General features: G+C 33.9%; 4 protein-coding genes across 7 annotated transcripts; all 4 read right to left on the minus strand.

Moving 5' to 3' along the window:
* Positions 1-2448: 2448 nt before the first annotated feature.
* On the minus strand, positions 2449-5450 carry LOC100811033 (uncharacterized). Its single transcript, XM_003549459.4, has 5 exons — positions 5295-5450; positions 4661-4733; positions 3584-3697; positions 3276-3377; positions 2449-2723 (listed from the first exon to the last, which is right to left on the minus strand). Exons 1-5 carry the CDS (start codon positions 5375-5377, stop codon positions 2679-2681), a joined length of 417 nt encoding a protein of 138 aa, XP_003549507.1. The 5' UTR covers positions 5378-5450; the 3' UTR covers positions 2449-2678.
* Positions 5451-6815: 1365 nt separating this feature from the next.
* On the minus strand, positions 6816-7862 carry LOC100811571 (uncharacterized). Its single transcript, XM_003549460.5, has one exon. It carries the CDS (start codon positions 7860-7862, stop codon positions 6933-6935), a length of 930 nt encoding a protein of 309 aa, XP_003549508.2. The 3' UTR covers positions 6816-6932.
* LOC102664895 (RING-H2 finger protein ATL56) lies at positions 6816-10613 on the minus strand. 4 transcript variants are annotated; one of them, XM_041011072.1, is made up of 2 exons: positions 9810-10613; positions 6816-8803 (listed from the first exon to the last, which is right to left on the minus strand). In XM_041011072.1, exon 1 carries the CDS (start codon positions 10344-10346, stop codon positions 9813-9815), a length of 534 nt encoding a protein of 177 aa, XP_040867006.1. In that variant the 5' UTR covers positions 10347-10613; the 3' UTR covers positions 6816-8803; positions 9810-9812. The 4 variants fall into 4 exon arrangements, with proteins under 4 accessions (XP_040867006.1, XP_040867005.1, XP_040867004.1 ...); XM_041011071.1 differs by lacking the exon at positions 6816-8803 and adding an exon at positions 8814-9076; XM_041011070.1 differs by lacking the exon at positions 6816-8803 and adding an exon at positions 8814-9102.
* A 5624-nt stretch (positions 10614-16237) lies between these two features.
* On the minus strand, positions 16238-18579 carry LOC100812651 (RING-H2 finger protein ATL13). Its single transcript, XM_003549462.5, has one exon. It carries the CDS (start codon positions 18198-18200, stop codon positions 16632-16634), a length of 1569 nt encoding a protein of 522 aa, XP_003549510.1. The 5' UTR covers positions 18201-18579; the 3' UTR covers positions 16238-16631.
* Between the last annotated feature and the right edge of the window lie 4269 nt (positions 18580-22848).

Raw genomic sequence — 22848 nt, forward strand, 5'->3', positions numbered from 1 at the left:
GATCTTGCACCACTTTTCCAAGTTTTGGGTGTTCATTAGCTGCTTTATGTCCATCGATATCCTTATCCTTATTGGTTTTAATTGAGCAATGCCTCTTTCCTAGGAAGCTGCTTCTTTTGTTGACCCTCGGATTCAACAACGAGCTCTGTTTTTCTTCTTTTTTCTTAATGTTTGTCATTTTTCAACTATATTCTACATCTACCTAGCCTGAGAAAATTCTCGCTTATTCCCATCATTATGAAATTAAGATTACACAATGTGTATAGTCTATTCTCTTCTAAAAATACCATCCATGCTAATTTGTGTCATGATCGTGAACTTTAGAAAAGTATAATCAAGTGTTGAGTGACACCTTGCATGTTTTATTTAAAATACATAGATAAAAAAGAATTATAAAATTGGTTGGATGATAAATGAAGAATGAAAGAAAGAAAAAAATTCTAAATTCAATTCTTCGGTTAATACAAAAACTAACGATTAATAACTAATATTTGTGGATAAAAAATATATATAAATAAAGATACTTACTTCATAATAATATATATGATTCTGGGTCTAGTTTGCTGAACACAATCTAATACAACATAGCTTAATATTATGCTTTGAGAACTTAAAAATGCTTTGTTTACTTTGACTAACTTTCTAGAGCAAAACTAGCAACTTTCCATGGCCTTGGTGGACATTTTCCTCGTTATTTCCAGTTCCGAGAACAGACTTAATAACATACGGTGTTCGGATTATTATGATGACATTGCATTCTTATCTATGACGCGGATTTTTGTCTGAAAGGGACCCAACTGTTTAAAATTTAAAACTAAATAATTATCTTAGTGGAGGAAATATTTCGAGGTTTGGAACAAAACAAACAAGAAGGAACAAAATCTTGAATTCTTCGTGATTTCTTCTTTAAAAAGCAGCATTTTTTGGTATAAAACTTTTTGCAATAAAGTTATTATGAATTAGTATAATATTAAATTATGAATAAATTTCTCCAAAAATCTTCCTATTATTTAGAGTTATTTTTTCTTTAACAGTGATTAACATGCTAATGGCCTAGTAGTCCAGTACACCAATACGTCGTCTAAAATCGTGTCACTGAAGTACCAACACCAGAACTGAATGGGCTCCTTTGTGTTTGAAGGGTTGGGCGTGTTGAAATTTGGACAGTTCTAGGCCAATTGGGCGTAAAAAAAAAAACAATGTACTACCGCGCAATATTACTGCAGATTAATACCTAAAAAACTCTCACACCCAAGTGTTGTGGCAAAATTTATCAGTTCTTTCGGATAGATTTACCTGTGCTTTATGAATGCCTGTTTTTGGGAGCTCCAGTTTAAATTTAATGCTAATGCTTATATTTAGTGGTTCAGATTTAGAGTTTTGAAATACCATCTTGTTAAGTGACACATCCACAAACGCGCACGCATATTAGTATTTTAGTTTACGCATTATACATGATATGCAGTGGTCAAATTTAAAGTTTTGAAGTTCAATTTAGAGATGAAGATAAAAAAAAATGATATACCAGAAAGTTCAAGTATTTCATATAGATATAAGGGAAAGGTAGTTGGAAATAATTGAGAAAGAAATCTTTTAGCTAATTGTGGGTATAGTGTGTAAAATACACATCAAAGAACACCGCAAAGAAGACTACTAAATTCGGTTGCTTCTGCAGAGAAATTTTCTCCTACAAACCTTACAAAACTAGATCATAAATATCTCCCTCTCTTACCCCCTTTAATGCATCACTGTTCACTTCAATGGGAGCAAACGTGAATACTTTTTGCGCATCCTAAGATTTTCAAATCTAAAAGCCATTAAACTCATTCTAAAGTCTTTCTGAAAGCAGTATAGTATGGTTCTGCCCGATGTATAACTGGCAATTCATTGAAAAATCCTCGTTCACGCTTGCTCAAAGAATAGCATATTGCCTTTCATCTTATTATTTAGTAAAAGTTGCAGAGAAAAACTATGTAGTGCTGCACTAGCATATTATGGCCCTGCCTGGATCTATAACTACCAAGTCATATCCTAGCTCAATAGAAAATCTTACATATAGATAGACAATCATATAGCATATAAGAATATATACCCTTTGCAATACCTTGTTTCAAAATTGAGAATTCAAAACATTACATGCACCATTCTATAGCCTTTTTGTGCAGCCGGTAGAATAGGGGTTGATCCTAATATGTTGATTATAGTCAGCTTCTTATACAAACCAAAAAACACTTATGGAGTTTTGGTAGTTATGGGGTCACCATCTGACATAACTAAAACTGGAAGCACTTGACTTTATTTTAATTAGTTTTGCGACCATACAAGGGAATTGTGCCCTTGCTATCACCAAGACTAGCAACCCTTTATGAACTAAATTAGTCTCCTGAGAAAGGAAAGAAAATGTGTCCAGACTTTAACAATAAATGCTAGAAGACCAGTGCAAAACAATTCAGTACACAAACATCCATATCATACAACATAAATTGGCTTGCAGCTCAATTATTTATGTTACATATGTAGCATTACCAGGTAACGACGAAAATTGAGAAGTGAAAATTGTATGGCTTGGTATGTGAAGAAAAACCTCGCAGGTATACTTTTAACAAATATAAAGTACAAAGAATGTGAGAAAGAATCTGGAGTCCTTAATATGTATCCATGGACCTTTTGGAAGAAGTCTACCGCACAAAGAAACTAACAATTGTACCCAAGTAGTCTTGCAGCTGGGGAAAAAAAATGTTTACACATCAAAATAACAAACAGGAATTGTTCAGTCAAATGAATGTAATAAAATCCATATATCAAAATCTCCCATCTGAAAAAGGATACAACTTCGATCAAGCTTCTTATATCCTAGGCCTCAAGTTCACAAATGAAACATTAACATGTGGGCATTTTTCTAAAATTCCAAAACATTTTGTTAAATGTAAACTATTTAATGTTGCAAAAAATGTCCACATGTTATTGTTTGATTTGAGAAGTTAATGATGAAGATGTGAGATTTTTTATCCAAGTTTTGTCTTTTGGAAAGCAAAGGTGTATCCACCCTTGAATTTTAGTATGTTAGAATCATGATGCACTTGAACTGAATCAGATATGGATACACCCTTACTTGCTCATATTAGAGACAAACTCAGTTTATAAGAGCCTTATACTTTCCATTAGGTGTACGTATTTTAGAAAGCCCTCACGTATGTCCATGTGTTTATTTGAGCTCATGTAGTTTCATGTGTATGTCACAAGAACATGTAAAAAGAAGCATTTCCAAATTTCACCTGAGTCAGAATACTTTTCCCAGTTTGGCCTTCAATAACTAGGCCAGCCGTGAGACCAATCATTGCCCATGCTCCGTTAATTGCCTCAATTTGGCGTCTTCTCTGCAGTCACAACATTAAGTTGGCCAAATTTTTAGTTAATTGAGGAACAGGGTTTCATTAGAGTATGCTCAGTTTGCTTCTGTCCTGACTGACAATTACAGGGATTCGGGGAAGGACAATGACTTTCAAACTTCTTGTATACTTCTATAATAAAAGACAATAACCCCAAATATGTGATTCAAATTCAAACATAAGACTGCTTTCACCTTGAGTTTCTCTTTTGCTTTAATTTTTTCCATTTGTTTGGCAGCCAATCTCTTGGCTTCCACAGGATCAACCATGACCACATCATCTTTTGAACCTTCCTTTCCTGAAGCTACCTGTATAATTTTTAATATAAATTATAAAATTTATAGACCTAATTAAATGGATAAAAACTAAAATGTCAAATAGAGAAGGCGTAATTTTACACAGAAGGAGCAAAAAAGAAATGTAACCCAGGAAAACATGGAAACACATGATTTATCAACAAGCTAAATATTCAAAAGAAACAATGTTTTAGCAAGAGTTTATTGAAATTCATAAAATATTATGCCACAAGAAGATAGCATCCCTTATTTCACATAGAAGGCTAGAAGGCAGCAATGAAGCCAGATTTCAATTAACATGCAACTGGATATAATTATGATTTTTATAAAACAACATTGAGACATCAGATATTGTCACAGCAAGTAATTATATCTTATTAAGATTTAGAAATGTTTTCAACATGACAAAAAGGTTTTATAGTTAATTCCTCTACATGAAGAAATTATATTTAGCATACATTAGGTAATCAGGATTCAGGTATAGTAAGAAATCACAGTCCATTATACTGGATTCTATGTAGACTATTTTGTATATACAATGTAGGTTTTCCTTCAGTATATTTAGTCTTATTAATTTTTTTATATCTATAACTCCCACAGATTTCACAAACATGCCATTCCTCACAGTGATAAGACTTTCTACCTTTTTTCCATACCCTGCTATCCTCGTTGAATTTACAATTTACTACCGCTGCGTTTGTAGTCTTATGTCAGTACATGTGTAGACTGTTGACCATAAGATAGAACCATAGAAGATAGTATATATGTGAAATGCATGAAAGCAACACAAACTGATAACCATTAGAGAAGATCATCCCGATAACTTGAAAGTTCCCAACGATATTTCATAATTCAAAATAAAAAAAGAAACATCCCCTCTCAATAGTTATATAAGTTATTTTCAACCGACAAATTAACAACACACTAGAAACAAGGAAATCTTCACTTGATGCATAATTAGTAATTAGGATTTACCAGGACTTGAAATGCTTGACCTCGGGTTCTATTGGCAACTATGCTTGCGTCTTGCTCTTTTCTCCATCCCCACCTAAAACAAGGAGTATAATCTCATTAAACATCAATGAGAAAAAAAGTTCTTATCCCACAGGTTTGTTGTGCAGATTCTCCTCCAAACATGGAGAAAATCCATCAATTACATATTAGAATAGAATAGGTCAATACTGAACTCAACCAGCACCCCTCTGCATGATTTTTTTTTTTATCCATATCACATAAATGCTATGTTACTTATTAAGATAATGAAATCCCTAAGTCGGTTTGCAGTTGCGATCCTCAAAATCCTTGTTGTGAAACCTATGCAAATAGCACTCTGGAAAATTGAAGACTTGGAAAATCATAGCAATTTCAAACAGTTTTGATAGGGTTAAAAAATTATTTTCATAACCTGCTTGCCCTAAATGGAAGCAAGTAAGATAATTGTTGGAGAAGCCCCCGTTCCCGAACATAAAGTCAACGCATAAATTAGAATTTCAAAGGTTCGATATAAGCATAAATTTGAGGCACAATACAAAAGAGAGGAGAGAGAAAGAAACACGAAATCTGTTATGGTTGGGGAAGAGTATGAAATGAGGAAAAGAAGTGAACTTACCTTGGGAGAGTGGGAGAGGAAGAGCGGTGGCGAGCGTTGAAGGAAACAAACTGAGCGTTGCTTGGCGGTAGAATGGTGGCCATTGCATTGCCCTCCCGTAATTGCTACACCTCTTTATCCTCTTCTCACTTCCCAACTTAAACTAATATACACCTTTTAAAATATATATTTGCTTTTAAATATTTTTCTATCGAATTATAAAAGATATAAAAATCTTTGTAAAAACAAAAAATAAAATTCCACTTTCATTTTTAATATTTGTTTTTACAAAAATATTTTCCCATTTTCATAATTTCATAGAAATATTTTATTGATAACTTATATTAAAAAATTGTTTATTTTTATTTCATACTGTAATAAGATATCAATTAATTTTAATTTTCGTTAAAATTTATAAACTTATTTAGTTTATAAAATTTTTCAATTCAATAGTTAAATGAATTGATTTTATATTTTACAAAAATATACCGAGTGAGATAATTTTAACTGGTTGAACCTTTAATCATAGATTTTTTTTCCCGTAAATAATAGATTGATTTTAGTATAGCTTCTACTATTGAAAATAGAAAATTAATTATGCACTAACTGACGACGTAAATTAATTTTACACAAATCTTAAATCTGGTTTTTCCAGCTACTTTCATACTTCTTTACCTTCATAGTCTTGATTCCATTTTGAATAAGTTAACAAGTTGACCCGAATGAAGTATATAATTTGAGTTTAAATTTTAAGAATGTTATCTTACCTGCGTTAATATTTTTATAAAAAAATGAATTTGAGATCAGTATAAAATATCTAATTATAATCCATTGTTAAATTTATTTTTAAAATAAATACAAATATTTCATTCCAATAATATCTGAACTGATGAGATTTAGATTAGAATAGATCTCTATAATCCGAGTTGGCTCATTTGAAGTTTAGCGATAATTAGCCTGTTTCCCAATCATAAGGTACCCTTTTTTCTCCGTTCTGAATTCTCATATCATATGGTACCCTTGTGCAAGGGTGTCTGGGATTGAGTTCAAGTCATTATCATCAAATCATGTTTTCATTTTTGAAAGTATAAAATTTAAATAAACTTCTTAATTATTTATATTATTATTTTTTTAAAACACGTTAAATATACTTAAATTTGGCTCCATATTTTATTAAAACAATACCACAATTACACAATCCATTAAAAAAACTTAATCTACATTTTCTCACTTTCAAAATGGCACTTGTATATGTGGATGATTGCTCCTCCAACCCTACCAAAGAATTTGTCAAGTTTGTACGCATCGGTTACTTATTTATTGGTGCATCTAGCAGAAACGTTATTCTTCCTCCTTATCTGCCTTTTAAGATGAAAAGAAACTTCCTCCATTTACTATTGATTCCTTCCACTATCTCCATTACTAATTTTGAAGATTACTTAAAAGAGATAAATCAATAAAGAAACGGAATAAATTAACTAATACAGTAAAGGAGACACATGGATTATGAATAATTTTGCGCGAAACTTCTTCTAGGTAAAATTCCAGTAAAAGACATTTAATTATTTTTGTTATCTTTCTTGATCATAGATAGTGAAAAACTGTAAATACAAAAACTAAAGTTGGAAGAAGGTGATCATGAGGTTGAATTACATTATATTATATTACAGAGAGTTGTTGTTGTGGGTGGTCATCATCATCTGGTTGGGGTTCCCTAATTGGATGGCGTTTTCTACAGTCACAGTAAAAGACAGTGATAACAACGTAACTCCACAGCACTAACAATCCGTAAGAAACTATCAGACCCGCTTTATCCTTAACCGCGATCGAATCCTGACCGTCCATCAAGTGTTCCAGCTTTGACCCGATCAGGCTCGAACCTAAAACGAACAGGCCCGACAGGACCCAACCACGGACCCGGCTTCCCTCCATGAGAGCGGATCCAACCCGAATGGCATCCCAGCCGAACCTCTCTTCGGCGACGGAGACGACGAGGGCGACGCTCATGACGGCCATGAGGTAGACCTCGAGGGCGGAGGCGGAGGCGAGTAGGAGGAGCCTGGTGGCGGGGGAGGGGGAGAGGAAGGCGAGGAAGCGCGGGAGGGGGGAGAAGGCGAAGAGGATGGCGTAGACGAAGATGGTGGTGGCGAGGAGGCGCGCGGAGTGGAGGCGGAAGGCGGCGGCGGCGGAGTGGAGGGAGGGGGTGGTGTGGAGGGAGAGGAGGGTAGAGTGGACGGCTGCGAGGGCGGCGGCGAGGGAGAGGAGGTAGGAGGGGAGGGAGAAGAGGGCCTTGATGCGGAGGAGGGAGAGGGCTTCGTGGCGGGATTCTTGCCAGACGTGGCGGGACTCGAAGCGTGTGGAGGTGAAGCGTGCGAGGGCCTCGAGGTGCTGGATTTGGGATGTGAGGGGGTGGGTGTAGATGGATTGGGAGATTAGCAGGGTGGACAGAGGGAGGGTGGTGAGGACCATGATGGATGCGAACATCACTTTGTTCCACGCCATAATCCTTAGCGACTCCACTATCACCTTCAATGGGGTAAGGGAATCACACCACCACCCAGACACGCCCCCTGATTCCGTCATTTTCATGCTTCCTTCCTCTATTCCCCCTTTTAATATACTATTACATAAATTACTTATTTTAATAATTTATCTTCAATAGCATTTTAAATACTTTCAAATTTATCCTGTTAGATTAAATAAGTTTTTACTTCTCCACTTATTTTTTAAAAAATAAGCTTATAGCCTTTTTTTATTCGTAAGAGTTTGATTCCTTTGACCTCATCGATTGGTTCACTTGCAAGCTAACTAGGGGTCAATGAACCTAAGCACACCACATAGATCTGGCTGTTTGAAGCATATGGATAACAAGAGGTTGACGTGTTTCAGTTGACTTCAAAAACCTCGAAATAATAAAATCACAAAGTCTAGGATAAAAGAATTTAATTATATATATATATATATATATATATATATAAAGAATTTAAAAGTACAATCAATCGAGTAGAAAAAACAACATTCATCTGCCACTCTTCATCATTCTATTTAGTATTTATTTTCTCTTTTCTTGATAAGAATAAATGGTGCCTGTGAGGGTCTGTACAAGTAATGTTTGTGTTCATAAAACAAGGAAAGCGCCAACGCAAAGGAATACTTGTGAATAAGCATTCACAACTATTATTAATGAATACCGTTTTACTATAAAACAGACTAACAAAAACAGTTAGGAATAAATTCCATGGAATGAATACCGACCACAAAAAACACAAGTTTGTTTTGTCTTTTTTTTTTCCGGTGGGGGAGCAGGGATGGTAAATTGGTAGCTTTGCAATTTAACCAACTAGTAAGTAGTAAGAAACATTCGGCTTAAAACTCTAGGGAAAATTTATCCCGCAAGTAATATAAGATGAACAATGGTAACGGTACTTCAAGTACCGCAGGACTTGCTCCATCATAATAATACTCCAACCAAAAATGTTTTATGTATACAAGCATCACCTTGCATCTATAAAGTATACAAGAGAAACAAACTGTAGAAAATAAAGTAAAACCTTTTAATGATATATAGGGTGAAAACTATATATATTCACACACACAATCGCCAGCCAACCAAAATAATGAAGCAAGAAAGAAGACCTAGAATCACCTCCTCAAGCCAGCCAATGGGTCACATCCAGAGATCAAAGGATGATTCTCAGCTGTGTAACATACCATACCAATAATTGCATTGTTGTGGTCGCTAAGTAAATAAAGTTTCCATTGTCACCAAAATCACGAATCCATCACATGCCCCATCCATTCCGCTTCAAAATTGTAGGGAAAATCACACCTATATCCCCTATAGTTTAATAAAATTTCGCACGATACTCCTGCTTTTTAAGGCCTACAATAACTTTCTTAATGGTTTAAAGCACATTACAAATTTCACCGCGTGTCTTATCAGAGGAACTATTTCTTTGTATATCTCTGCCAATCACTTTACATGATCATTTATTCCTACACTCGGCTTGCATCATGCGAGGACAAGATGTATTACTCAAGGAGGATTACGTTATTCCCACCCTTTGTTTTCTCCTTTAAATCAAACCTATCTTCCATCCATCATGAACTAAACAATTTACTACCCAATTTTTTTTAGCCAATTACCAAAGATGATTGATTAGTCAGGTCGACTATCAAATTATTAGTTAAGAATATCAAGACTGATAAACTAAGCTCAAGAAGGAACTAATCAATAACAACGACGAAACTTTCCACACACACACACACACACAAAAAAAACTGTAATTACACAACCACAAGCAAGTGGCACGAAGGTGAGGGTGATCAGAACAAAAGAGATAGATTTCAAGGCATTCTCCTCTTCTTAAAAGTAAAAACTTACCAAAACATTCGTGAATTAAGTTGGTTCATTTCTTCCCAATAGTCGTCGAAATGGGAGAAAAAACTATTGCTACAATTCATATACATAGATTAAAAAAACAATTACTTGATATCCTTACATGGTTTGGGAAAGGCTTAAAAACGAAAACTTACAAGCTATAAAAGGGTGGTGAGAGCATTGGAGTCAGTTCCGCAGGTATGCAAATGGTCAGACCGCTGAGGCGGGTCATGTACCGTAGCACCGGCATTGAATCCCACGGGTGTGCGGCACGTGGGGCATGCGGCGACCTTAAGGAGCCACGTGTCGACGCACCTGCGGTGAAACACGTGCCCGCACGCAGCAAGCTTTCGGCACCATTGGGCGTTATGGAATGCGTCCAGGCAGACGACGCAATTGGAGTCGGGTCGGGTCTCGGATCCATTGGCGACACGAAAGCGGGGGAGCTTGTTGATTTCGCGAGGGGGGAGGCCGTTGGAGGAGGTGGGTGCGGTGGTAACGGAGGGGCGGAAGCGAAGGCGGTGGAAGGCGCCGCCGAGGAGGAAGAGGTTGAGGAGGAGGAAGGCAGCGAAGCCGAGGAAGAGGAAGAAGAGGGAGGTGAGAAGGAGCATGATGATTGGTTTGAGGAACAGAGAAAGGAGGTTGGGATTAGGTTTTGGTTGGGGGCGGTGGTGATCTGAAGGAGAAGGCATGGTGATTGGCGTGAGAGGGAAAAATAACAAGAGATAGATAGAGCAGAGGAAGAAAATAGATTTGAAGAGAGCAAGGGCGTGAATGAAGGAGCAACCTCTGAAAGTGGAACACAGATATTAGGATCCAATCCAACAGAGAGAGAGAGAGAGAAATCTGTGGGTAGTGGGTTATTCGGTTGCGGATTGTGGATTGTGGACCTTGACCGTCGCTACGTCGGTGCCTCTGTATTCTATAATCTATATCCTTTCCATGTTTGTTTCTTCCTCACTCTATATTTTTTTCCTATAAATATACTAAATTTAAATTGTAAGGAGTGTTTCTCATCGTTCTTTGAGACTCCTTCTTAGTAGTTTTTATTATTATTATTATTATTATTCAAGAATTAAGATTCAACATCTATCATCACTTGAAGCAACCATTCGTTTAATCATATATTTATTTTATCTCTTATTTTCATTATTATCTTTTAAATTATAATATAATAAAAATATCATTCAAATAGCTTTTTAGAATCATTTCACCTTTTAATTTTACTTTAATATATAAAAGTCAATTCTTTATTAAATTTAACAGTAAGTTAAAATAAGTCGATTACTAACAGACAATCAATGTAAAGTAAAATTCATAAATTTCTTATAAATATAAACCTATTACGGCCCGTTGTTTAAGACGCTGACGGGCCACTTAACCCAAGGCCCAACCATGTTACCCCAACAAGCATTTACGCATGTTATACCCGATTCTCTCAAAAACGTAACGCTGAAAAGTCCAACCTCGAAGGCCATACTTATCGTAGACCCATTATTGATTTTGGACCTGAAAACTCAGACCACTCTTCCGATTGTCCATACTCCATAGCAATCCCCCAATCTGAAAACATTATGTTTAAAAATACAATTTTTCCTTATAATATCTGAAATTACTGTCACTTTAGTCTTTAGAAATAACTACTATTTAGAATTTAATAATTTATCGTCATTACTTTTAAGAGGAATTTATCCTCATTTTATTACTTACAACATCTTAAATTACTGTAACTTAAACACACGTTGTATATAACTTTAAACTAAAATGTGTGGCATATTATAATTTTAAGAATTCTTATTTTTAATTTTATTTATCCAAAGTGATAATTAATCACAATTTCAATAATTGAATTGTTCATTTACATTTTTTTAGTTGTATTAAATTAATTTTTTTAAGCTGTAAATTATTTTTTTTATACACAAGCAACCGTTCCTTTTACAAGGAACAACACTTAAATTAAGCTATCTACTCTGGCAACCAAAAAGTTCGAACAATAAGAAAAAGAATATCAGTCTATTTGTTTAAGCCACCTACTTAAATAGTTGCCTTGAAGTTGTTATTTATTTATTTTTAATAAAAGGGAAAACTACCAAAAACAACACTAAAATCTGGGGAAAAAAGCTATAGAGATAGATGAAACATCCGTCATAACAACGTTCAAAACAAAGGATAAAACAATATCAAACACCCTCAATTGATCCGGCAAAGATAGGCAAAATCTAACAAGACAATCTATCACTTTTTATTTTGGAAAGGCAAAGAAAACAAGATTATCCGTCACTTGATTCCCTTCACCCTCAATTATTTAAAGGTGATTAATTATTTTTTATCAATGTTTTAAGAAATTATTTAAAAGAATAAGTTGAAACTAAATTAAACATGGTATCTGTAACCAATGTAATCATACAAGGAGGAAGGATTCAGCCCAGACACTATGCTTAAGACAAGCTCACAGATCACAGCCATATCTGTAACATGGACCACGTTTCATTACACAGGGAAGACAAATAGAAAACTACACGTTAGCCACTCATGAAAAAAATGGAGAATTAACATAGCTTTCAGTTAAATACCACTGTTTGCTAGCTTGGCCCACTTCCCAGAATACACCGACAAAGACTTTAATTAATTATAAGTTATTGATTTATTTTATACGGTAAGTTAGAAAAAAATGCTTGAAATGGCGTAAACTTTATTTAAGGGAGACAATGTTTCAATAAAATTTCTAAATCTAGCTTATCTCAACTAAATTTTTGGCGTCTGCGCTGTTACAATACTAAGTCGTACTGTTGAATCTGTTTGAAAGTGCATGCAGAAGCCATAAACTGTGTAATTGAATGTTGAAAGAAAATTGTTATTGCTGGGTGAAATGCATTTGCGTTGCCTATAGTTGTCAACTGCCCCAGCTTTCTTATATTTACTTGTGTTTTCCTTATAAAAAGGTGATGAGTTTTACCCAGTTATATCTCAATGAAGAATGAGATGGTGAGTGAATGGAATTCTCTTCCTGTGCTTCCTGCTTCCACTGTACGTGAGTTGTGTGAGAAAATTATGGAAGTTTTTTATGTCCTATTAACATCGATCAGAGCTTGAAAGTTCGATTTCGATGGTATCAGACTGACTTGTGTTGTGTGAGTGTCAAATCAAATCAACTGTACCTTACCAAAATTTTTGTAGAACAAATATATTTGTTGAACAATAAAAATATAACTAATTATACTATTGGTTGCTTTGATGTCAGTTATTGGAAAATTTTAATATGAGATGTGATACACATGAAATAATATGTATAAAAAAATACACATGAAATAATTTATATAATATTATGTTTATCTCTCTATATCACTTTTTATATTTCAAATTTTCTTCCTTTCAAAAAAGATATATATATATATATATATTTCAAATTCAAAATTTTATCATTCTTGTACCTTTTGTTCTACATTTTTTTTTTAATTTTGTTGTATAATTTATTGTACAAGTGTATTTTTCTTTTAATAGTTATACATTTTTAAAAGCTCATAATATAATTTTTTGAAACAAGGATTGCTCAAAGGAAGCAACAATTGGCACCGCGCGTCACAGATCAAGGCGTAAATTACTCAATTTTGGAAAAATAACAAATGCCAAGATTGCTAAAGGAAACATGGGACAAAAGCACAGAAAAAAAAAACATGGGACATGTTTTAAGTTTTAATTTTTAGGTATGTTGTCAATTTATAGTTTAATAAATTATGACCAGTTTTTAGGGTAGGAAAAATTGAAGAGGATTATTATGACATCTAGAGAAATTTAAAGGTTTTGACAATTATTTTTTCGATCAATATATAGTTTGAATGCGTAATGAGTTTAAAATACTACTAGTAAGAGAGACTTCTCAAATCTCAATGACAGAATTTACTATAAATTGAAGCAAAGAAAATGCTATCTTTATTTTAATATTAGAACTTTATATTAAATCCAAAAAGATATTAGGATTCACTTGTTTAAAATTTTTACAAAATAATTATGTGTTACATTTTTTAAAATTATAAAGTAAAATTTTCAACTTTGAAAGATATTATTATAACAACTGTTTTTAGTAGTATATATTTTTTTATAAATTACATAATAATCATAAATTTTGTTGAATAAAAAGGTAATTTCAATTTTTTAAAAAAAACTTAAACAAACAATCCCTGAACGTATGACACGGATCACATGTCATAATCTCATCATAGATTTCTAGTCTATTGCTAAATCACAGCAATACTTGGTTGGGAAAACAACCAAAGAGATTTTTTTCTTTCTTTTGAAATTATATGTTTTTCCTGGCCACGCAATGAACGAGAAAGGACAAAATTATCATTATGCGTACGACACCACCATTTGTGACTTGGTAATTGCAAGTCCAATCCAACTTATTGCCACCATCTGCTTGTGCTCCTCGTCTTTGAAGTTGCGGATAATGCCATTGATGTTTCGTATAATATCCCTTTATCAACTAAGACTAAAGTTAAACTCAATCATGCAGCATTGCAGTGCAAAGATAATCATCATTGGTCCTTCGATAAGCCTAAACATGCATCACAATTGAAAGGGATAGGCAAGTTTATACTCATTAAGAAGTTGCCTCACTTTTTTTAGATTTAAAATACTAGTATAAATTTATCCTTATAAGTTACTTTTGATTTGGATTACTGAATTTTAAAACTTCAATATTTAAGTTCAATAATTAAAAAAAAAATTATCCCTTGTACTATGAAGATGCCAAAACGTATGTTGTACAAGTTATTTTGATCCCTTGTACTGGGATTATAATTTTTTGGGATGAATGTCGATATATTGAAAGGACTGAAGCTAAAATAAATTAAAATAGCATAAAACTATAAAGCCAAGGAAAAATTCAAATTTAAAGTATGAAGATCAAAATCAGAATTAAAGTAAATTATAAGAAAAAAAAATGTAGAGGCAAGAATGGGAGATCTAATTTGTGTCACAAAGCTATTTAATTTGTTTTCTTCATGCATTAGATTAGTTCTTAAAAATTTTAAAAAAGGTAAATTTCATATTATATTTTAATAATTGTCAATTATTTTAGTATATGAGATTAATATCATGGGGCAATCAATTAAGTTATTATTAATTTAATCGTTAAATTTAACAATTATTAATCAATTTAAAAACTAAGATTATATTTGGTTTTCCATTCAGTTACCTTGAACGTGCATTTGTGTTACGTTAAACTCACTTTTGTAATTTTCCATTTCTATAGGTGTGTTTGTATTCATGTTTGCTTCCGTTGAGCATAAATACTTGCAACCGATTTCCTTTAAATGTGGATTCAAAATTAGAAAATTCATATTTCGCTTCAAACCAAGTTTCAAATAAAAGTGATATCAGACCATCAGAGTAGCTTTTAAAATTTAAATTTCTAAATTGTTGTTCATTCAAACTTATGTCAGTTAATTTAATCCAGATATATATTCTAAAACTGTATCTGCTTCATTATTCCAATTGTTTTTCCTAAAAAAATGTTTTTATTTCTTTAAGATGACGCAATTCATAATACATGTATCACATAGTCTAGTGGAATTGCTTAAATAGGTGTTTTACGGTGTGAATTATTGTAACTTATAACTCCTAATACTTGTCTTTGATTATTATAAATTGGAGTAAAAATAAAGTTGGATCTTGATATATGTTTGGTTTCATAAACTAAGCACACTAATCAATCTTAAGGACCAAAATATAATTGTCGGAACACTAATCAATTTCAAATTTGTTTACTCGTTTCTTCCCACTGGCACCTGTGTCGATAAGTATTATTGATATTTATTAAAGAGGATGGTACGTGGAGAGAAGGGTTAGGTGCAAAAATTACAGCAGACAGCGGCATCCAACCGTTCCCGTGACCGTATTAACATCAGCCATCAATGGGTTACTATTAGACCACTTTGAATACTCCTTCTTCTATTAAATGCAAACCCCTTCATGCATCCACTACTCCCTTGCCTGCTAATTTCTGCTAACATTTCCAATTCAACTCCACCAAGGACCAAACTCTGGAGAACCATTCCAATTTTTTGAATTTGAATTTTCATTTCCACCCATTATGAAGGTTATATAAATAAGGTCCCAGATGTGCATTTAATACAGGACCCAAACCACTGCTCACTGCTCACCTTTTCCATAAAGATACATTCATGGCCTTTATTAAAGTTGACATTATTTCCCCCCACGTCATTTTCTTCCCTCTTGGATAAGTGATGCAGAGTTTCCTACTACTTGCTAGAAAAATTAAATTGATTACATTTTCACATGTGAAAACATGCACTGGATTTTCGGTAAGTAATTTTGGAATCAACCCTGAAGGAAAAAGGACCAAAGCCATAATAGAAAATATGTTGAACCAATTTATAGTAGTTATTTACAGTTGGCATCGTGTACAAAATATCCAGTTCTGGGGGGGCTTCTATGTTTGACTTTCGGTTGATCATGTCATGTATCACTAGAAATGGTTAATGTCCTTACATTAGAATTCAACACCAAACTTAACCAAAACAAATGAATTCACCACCAAAAGCAATTTTAGTTTGAATGATTTATCACATTATTGCAAGAACATATATATCTGCTGGTAATAAGATTAAGAGAATTGGAGAAAATTTACAAAATATTACAAGATTGCAGTATCAAGTGAAAACTGAAACGTAAATATTTGACTGAGAAATCACCGAGGAGGAAACAAAAAAAAAAAAAAAATCTTTCTTCTGCATTTTTTTACCCTCAACGTAGTGGGCTCATATTCAATGGAACAGCAACAAACTCAAAGCAGAAACACTGTATTCAGATTTCCCAACTCATCTCACTTTTCCATCTCTCTTGCACCTTTCTACCACTAACATTCTATTTTAAACAAATTTAGATTCCAGAACTATAGATAAAGGAAGCAAAAAAATGGATCAAAGAAAAAAGGGGGTAAAGAAAGAGAGAAACTAGAGGTTGGAAGCAGAGTGAACAACCTTATTCTGTCTTCCTCCTGTGAGCCAAAGCAAAGTCCTTCTAGCAAAAGATGGCGCCCTAGCTTGAGAAGAATCTAGACTATAACAACTCTGGTTTTCGTCATCATAATCGAACTCACTCCCTCCTCCATTTTCCCACTTCCCAATATCCATCTCAGAAATAGTACTCCTTGTATCAAACTTGCAATTCTTGCCCTTCAAGTCATCATCATCATCATCATGAGCACTACCAGAAGCAGCAGTAACAACACTCGACTTCGCCGGGAATCGAAACGAAACAGCCCTTCTAGACGAATCCGCCACAGAATTTGGCTTATCCTTCTTCCCCCTAAGCCAAATCTTTGATATAGAAAAGCTCTCCTTTCTGCTCCTTCCAATGGCAGCAGCACTGTTCCCATTACAAGTTGTGCTTGAAGTTGTAGCCCCAGTACTAGTAGCAGCATCATCCTCAACTATAATAGTTGTTGCATCAAACCCTGCAAACTTGAAATCCCTTCTGGATTCACAGTCACATTCTGACATTGCAGGCCTGTGCCCTGGTGTCAAAGGCAAACCAGACTTCTTCTTACTTGATTGCTTCTTGATTGGAGTTCTTATAGGTACTTGCAATGAAGAACTCTCATCCATGACATAAGCAAAAGACCCCATAGAGAAACACCTTCTAGCATCCACGTTGTTGGTACTAGTACTACTACTACTCCCTTCCCCACCTTCACCTCCACCATCCACACTTCTAAACTTCCCCAGCTTCACAGTAACAACTTTTTCCACACCATTAGGCACTGTTGGATCAGGAATTTCACTTAACAACTCACCTGATTTCATCAAATCCACACGGGTCGATCCAAATTCACTATCTCCACGGCAACCAAGGCGAGAATCTGTGGTCATAACCGAACTAGTCCTTCCAACAGCAGCAGAAGCACCCACTCTTTCGGGAACGATTTCCCTGGAGCTCTCACTACTCCCAGATTCAAGGACAAGAACAATAGGAGAACATGCGTTGGTTGCAGAGAATTGATCAGGGAGCAAGCTGGCTCTACAAAGAGGACAAGTAGAGTGAGACAAGAGCCAGGTGTCAATACACTCCATGTGAAAAGCGTGGCTACATTTTGGTAGCAACCTTAGCTTGTCCTCAGGCTCAAACTCACACAAACAAACGGCACAGTCAAAAGGGTACTTCTTGAGCCCTATGATGGCCTTGTAGAGGAACACAGGGAGTGTGTCAATGAAGGACTGGTCAACCCCAGCATCATGGAGGTGAAAGAGTTGCTGCAATTGGCCTTGGAGAGCGGTGACATTGTCCAATTCATCAGGCTCTCTAGTTTGGGGTCTCCACAGGAATCTAACAAGAAGGTGCAGCAAACCAGAAATGAAGAAAACAATAGCCAGAATTATGATGATCAGAAGGATGCTTGGACTAACCTTCAAGGCCCTATCGTTCAAACTGAAACTATCAGATCGAACAGTAGTAGTGGGTGGGAATGGTGGGTTTGGCTCTGAGAGAAAATATGGTGGCTGTTCTGGTGGCCTATGACCCATGTTGCTGAGTCAGAGAAAAACTCACAAAAAAGGTTGCAACTTTTTTCAGGTGCAAATAGGATCACACAGTTTTAAGACACCATCTTGTGCCATAGACAAAGGGGGGAAGTGAGAGTACTATTTTTATTTTCCGGTTGGATGCTAAAGAAAAAAAGTGGCAGGGGAAGGCACCATGTAATGAAAGAGCAGTGCTTTTTGATGGAGACAAATGTTTACCTCACCTTTTGTTTTTTCTTGCTTTAGATTTGAGTCTGGAAAGTCAAAAAATATGAGGTGGGAGTGGGAGGAGGATGAGTTCCTTTTCCTTGGACCAGGGATTTTAAAGGGGGTGCTCGACAAAGAATATTATAATGATTTGCAAGTCTTGATGAACAATTTTTGAATGATAATGACACACAAATCTGTCACCGTGTGAAATTTATTGAGATCAGATTGGACCTTTGAACAAAAAATCACCCTCCGGCATAACTAGCGGTTGCTTCTTATTGGTCATGATACAGTTACTTCAACATTTTTCAAATTAGTGGATTTGTAATGTAAGAAAATAAAACTAATAAATACTTATACAGTAACTCATAATTAAATTAATAAATTCAAACTACTTTTATAGTACTTTATTGCAAAATTATTAATTAAACAAGTTAAAATGATAAAATACTTCTCTTGATAAAGAAATTCTTTTTTCAAAGAGTTAAATATGGAGTAGTTTAATAGTGTAAAAGTTTTTCATAATCAATCAATTAGAAATTATTGTTACTATATTTTTAAAATAATAACTATTATAAAAGTTAATAACTTTAAACTAAACTAAAATATAATAATGTATAATTAAATGAGTGTATAAAAAATAATTACGCCGTCATAGTTATTTATTCTAAGTATATTTATAACTTTATTTAAACGGAATGTCAACAAATAAAAATGTTATTAAAAACGAAATTAATACATTTTAGCTTTTAAAAAAATAAAGTAAAACACACAGAAACACAGGCACAGCCATGGAACTTTCACGCTTGTAATAGTTAACGTTAGTCCTGCTAGTTGACTTCTATAAGGAGCCTTACCCGGCATCAACCCCAATGCCCAATTAATGTTCCCGAATTAAGATATGCTACTACTTACTTCTAATTAATTAATGGATGTCAGAAGAAAATAATACTCGTATGCATTTGCTTTGGTGTGGAAATGTGAACCCCGATAATATATTTTTCCTCATTTTCCTATAGTTTAACGTTGGTTATGATTCTGATTCACATTCTTTTGGGTTCTTCTATTCCATTTCCAATCTGAAATCTAAGGGTCTGGCCCCATGGCTCAAGTGAATAAAAACAAAACAAAGGGCTGTAGGGAGGGAGAGACACGAGACACATGGAAATTAAGAATTGAAGTAGGAGACATAGGATACGGTAAAGTAAATAAAACAAACAAATCAGTAGCCTAGAGGGTGAGCTTTCTGGAATCCATAATCTTGGAAAATGCCCTCTTTTTCTATTTTATGTTTTCAATTTGTCTTTATGGGGATTTCGTACCCAGCTTCCTTGCTGCATAAAGCGGAGCCAGTGGTTCAACTAATTAAACACTCCTCTAGAACAAGGCTTTTCCCTTTTCACTTTTCCATTGAGATCCCAGTCAACGCACTATAACCAAATGCATTTGAACAAGTGAAATGCGTGACATGACATGTAATTGATGTAGTAATTTTCTTTTGATATGTTTTTCAATTTTCTTGCCTTTTTATTTCATTTTACACAATTTTTTTACAGTAGTACTCATTAAGTTTTTAGATAAGATAAGAAGTTGCTCCATAAGAAAATGTCACGTGCATTGGTCAAAGTTTTCAGTAAAACTTATAAATAACCTAACAATAAAGGAACGCAACTACGCAAGCAATAAATGAAACCATTACTTACATTTTACTCATAAAATAAGTCATGTTTTTCGCTAATTATTTCACCAATTAACTTCAAAATAAAACAATGAAACGTCCTACTACTACGTATTTCATCCCCTTTTCACTTTATGCTTATTTCATTCATTATAAATAGTTTCATTTTAATATAAATTTTGTTGATACGAAATTTAAATAACTAATAGTTTATTTAATTAGATGATAAATTAAATACACTTGTTTGACAAATATAAAATATGTGATAATCAAATTTATTTCAATATCATCAAACATTTTTCACATACCATATTCGAAATTGTGCTTGATTATACCTTATTACTTTTTCATTTTTATCCCTAGTCACTTAATAAAACTCTTAATAGAAGTACTTAGTAAGTTTGTTTACCAAATAATGTGCTAAGTACTTTTAAATTAACAACTTAAGAGTTAAATTGTAATTTTAAGTTAATTTATCAACTCATTTGGTAAGAAAACTAAATTAAGAAACATATAATATTATAAGATATTTTTATCAAATCTTAAATAATATATTCTTTATTTAATTATTTTAATTTCCTTATCGAAGACAATCGTTAATCTTTCCCTCTCAGAAGTATACAAACAAAATGTCCTCATCATCGATTCCTTAAAACTAATTTGAAGCACCAACGAGTAGATAGTCCTTCTAGGGATGATGCATGAATGTTTTTATAGATGCGTGGAGCTAGCGTGTGCCTCGGCCTGCTATATATGCTTGAGGTTCTGGGTAAGCAAGGACGAAGGTTATTATCATATTTAAGGGAATGAAGACAGGAAAGTGCCAGCAACATTTAAGTTTCAATTGACTCTTGGGCAAGGAATTAGCTACACTACGCGTCAATGTCCATAGATGACGTGAAACCCCTTGGTCCCATTCCCAAGTTTATTGACACGTACGTGTGTTTTGGAAGCTCCTTCTTAATATTGTGTTCGGTAGTAGGGGCCAGTTACTCCAGACGTACTCAGAACTCAGCTAGCACCAAGTAGAAAAGATCAAAACTATATATATATATATATATATATATATATATATATATATATATATGTCTAGCAAAGTCAAGTTGATAAATATTCTACTAAATTGAATCATTGATGCTTGCATTGCATGTTTACTAGCTAGCTAATAGATAATCGTATTGGTGACCAGGCTATACTAATTTCATCATTGTCTTAGTAGTAACTTAAGTTTCTGTTAAATATTAATAACATCAGTTGCGGTCAAAAATTCTTTTTTAAAGGAAGTTTACTAGTATTAATCTCTTGAAGATGAAAGAAATAACTTCACAAGACTATATTAAAAAAAAACGTGTCGTATATCAAAAATTAAAAAAGAGTCGCTGGCGCCATGTATGAGGAATTAAGGGCGGAAAGCCTATCATAGTATCATCAATTGTATAAACATTAACAAAATAAGAAAAGTTATGTCCCTTAGAAATAATTTATAAGTACAATAATTTTGAGCCGCTCTACCTTCATCTAAATTAATCTTCTTCCTTTCTTATTGGACAAGGACTGAAACAGACTGATGCAGAAGAGTTTTTCTAGACTATGGCACATTTCAGTCTTTTAGGATCGTGTAAATATATAAGACAATCATGAGTAATGTCACCGGTCACTTCATTTAGTTATTTAGGTATTATATTTAGTATTATTGAATTTGAAGTAGTTGCTGAGTCACACATACGAAAGAACCAGTACAATATGTCTTATGGGCACTAGTTGGCTCAACGCATTTGGTTATATTCAGTTAATTACGTACGAATTTGATGATGAAAATATGCTGTGTGGACACGTGACTGATCAGTCCTTTTGATGATGAAAAACGCTGAATTAACTATATGATGTTCTTTCAATATTCAATACTTTATACATGTTACAATCCAACTGCAACATATTTTTGGCTAAAAAAATTTGCAACTTGCTGGGAAGTCTGTGGTATCAGTCGACAAAAAGATAAAAGTGTGATCATAGGTCGTTAGAAAAAAAAAACAACTTTCAAAATTGTTGAATAAATTAAAATCAACAATATTTGGATTAATTGGAGCCAGAGATGAAAGATCCTCGAGCTAACTAATCTAGTCAAGCTTGCTCCTAATTATTAACTACTTGGTTGTCCCATGTGTGTATTTGTCAAATATTAGGAATAGCTAGCCTCAAAGAAAACCAAATTGAGTCAAAAAGGAACTAACTTTGGAAAACAAATGAACACTAGCATGCACGAGCTCCAGTCAATGCCCTGTGAAATATAATAATAACCATGATGATGACAACGGGTGTATTCATAATTTAAGGGTATCGTGCAGCTACACCCTACAAATACAGGGGAATGTGAACGCTGATGCGCGTGTGCCGGCAGATTCATGTGTTTTTTTTACTTACTCTCTATGCCTCGTGCTATTTATTTTTCAAAGTAATATATATTTTTTTGAAAAAAAATACTATAACAGTAAGACATTTTTAACAAAAAAACTTATACTAAAATAGTTAAAATGTAAATAATGGATTCGTTTAAATATTTGAGTGATTTACTAATAAATAAAATATTGTAAAAATCAATAATATTTTTTTAATTTTCAAAATGATAAATATTTTAAAATAAATTAAAATACCTATGATACTTTAATAATATTATTAGGTAGTAAAGAATAATGTTTGGACTTGGAGTTTTGTTTTCTGTTATGTAGGCTTCCGTTGTGGTGTGGCTGGGCCTGACGGGATCTG

Source organism: Glycine max, chromosome 17, assembly GCF_000004515.6.
Source record: "Glycine max cultivar Williams 82 chromosome 17, Glycine_max_v4.0, whole genome shotgun sequence".
In the NCBI taxonomy this organism is placed as follows: Eukaryota; Viridiplantae; Streptophyta; class Magnoliopsida; order Fabales; family Fabaceae; genus Glycine; species Glycine max.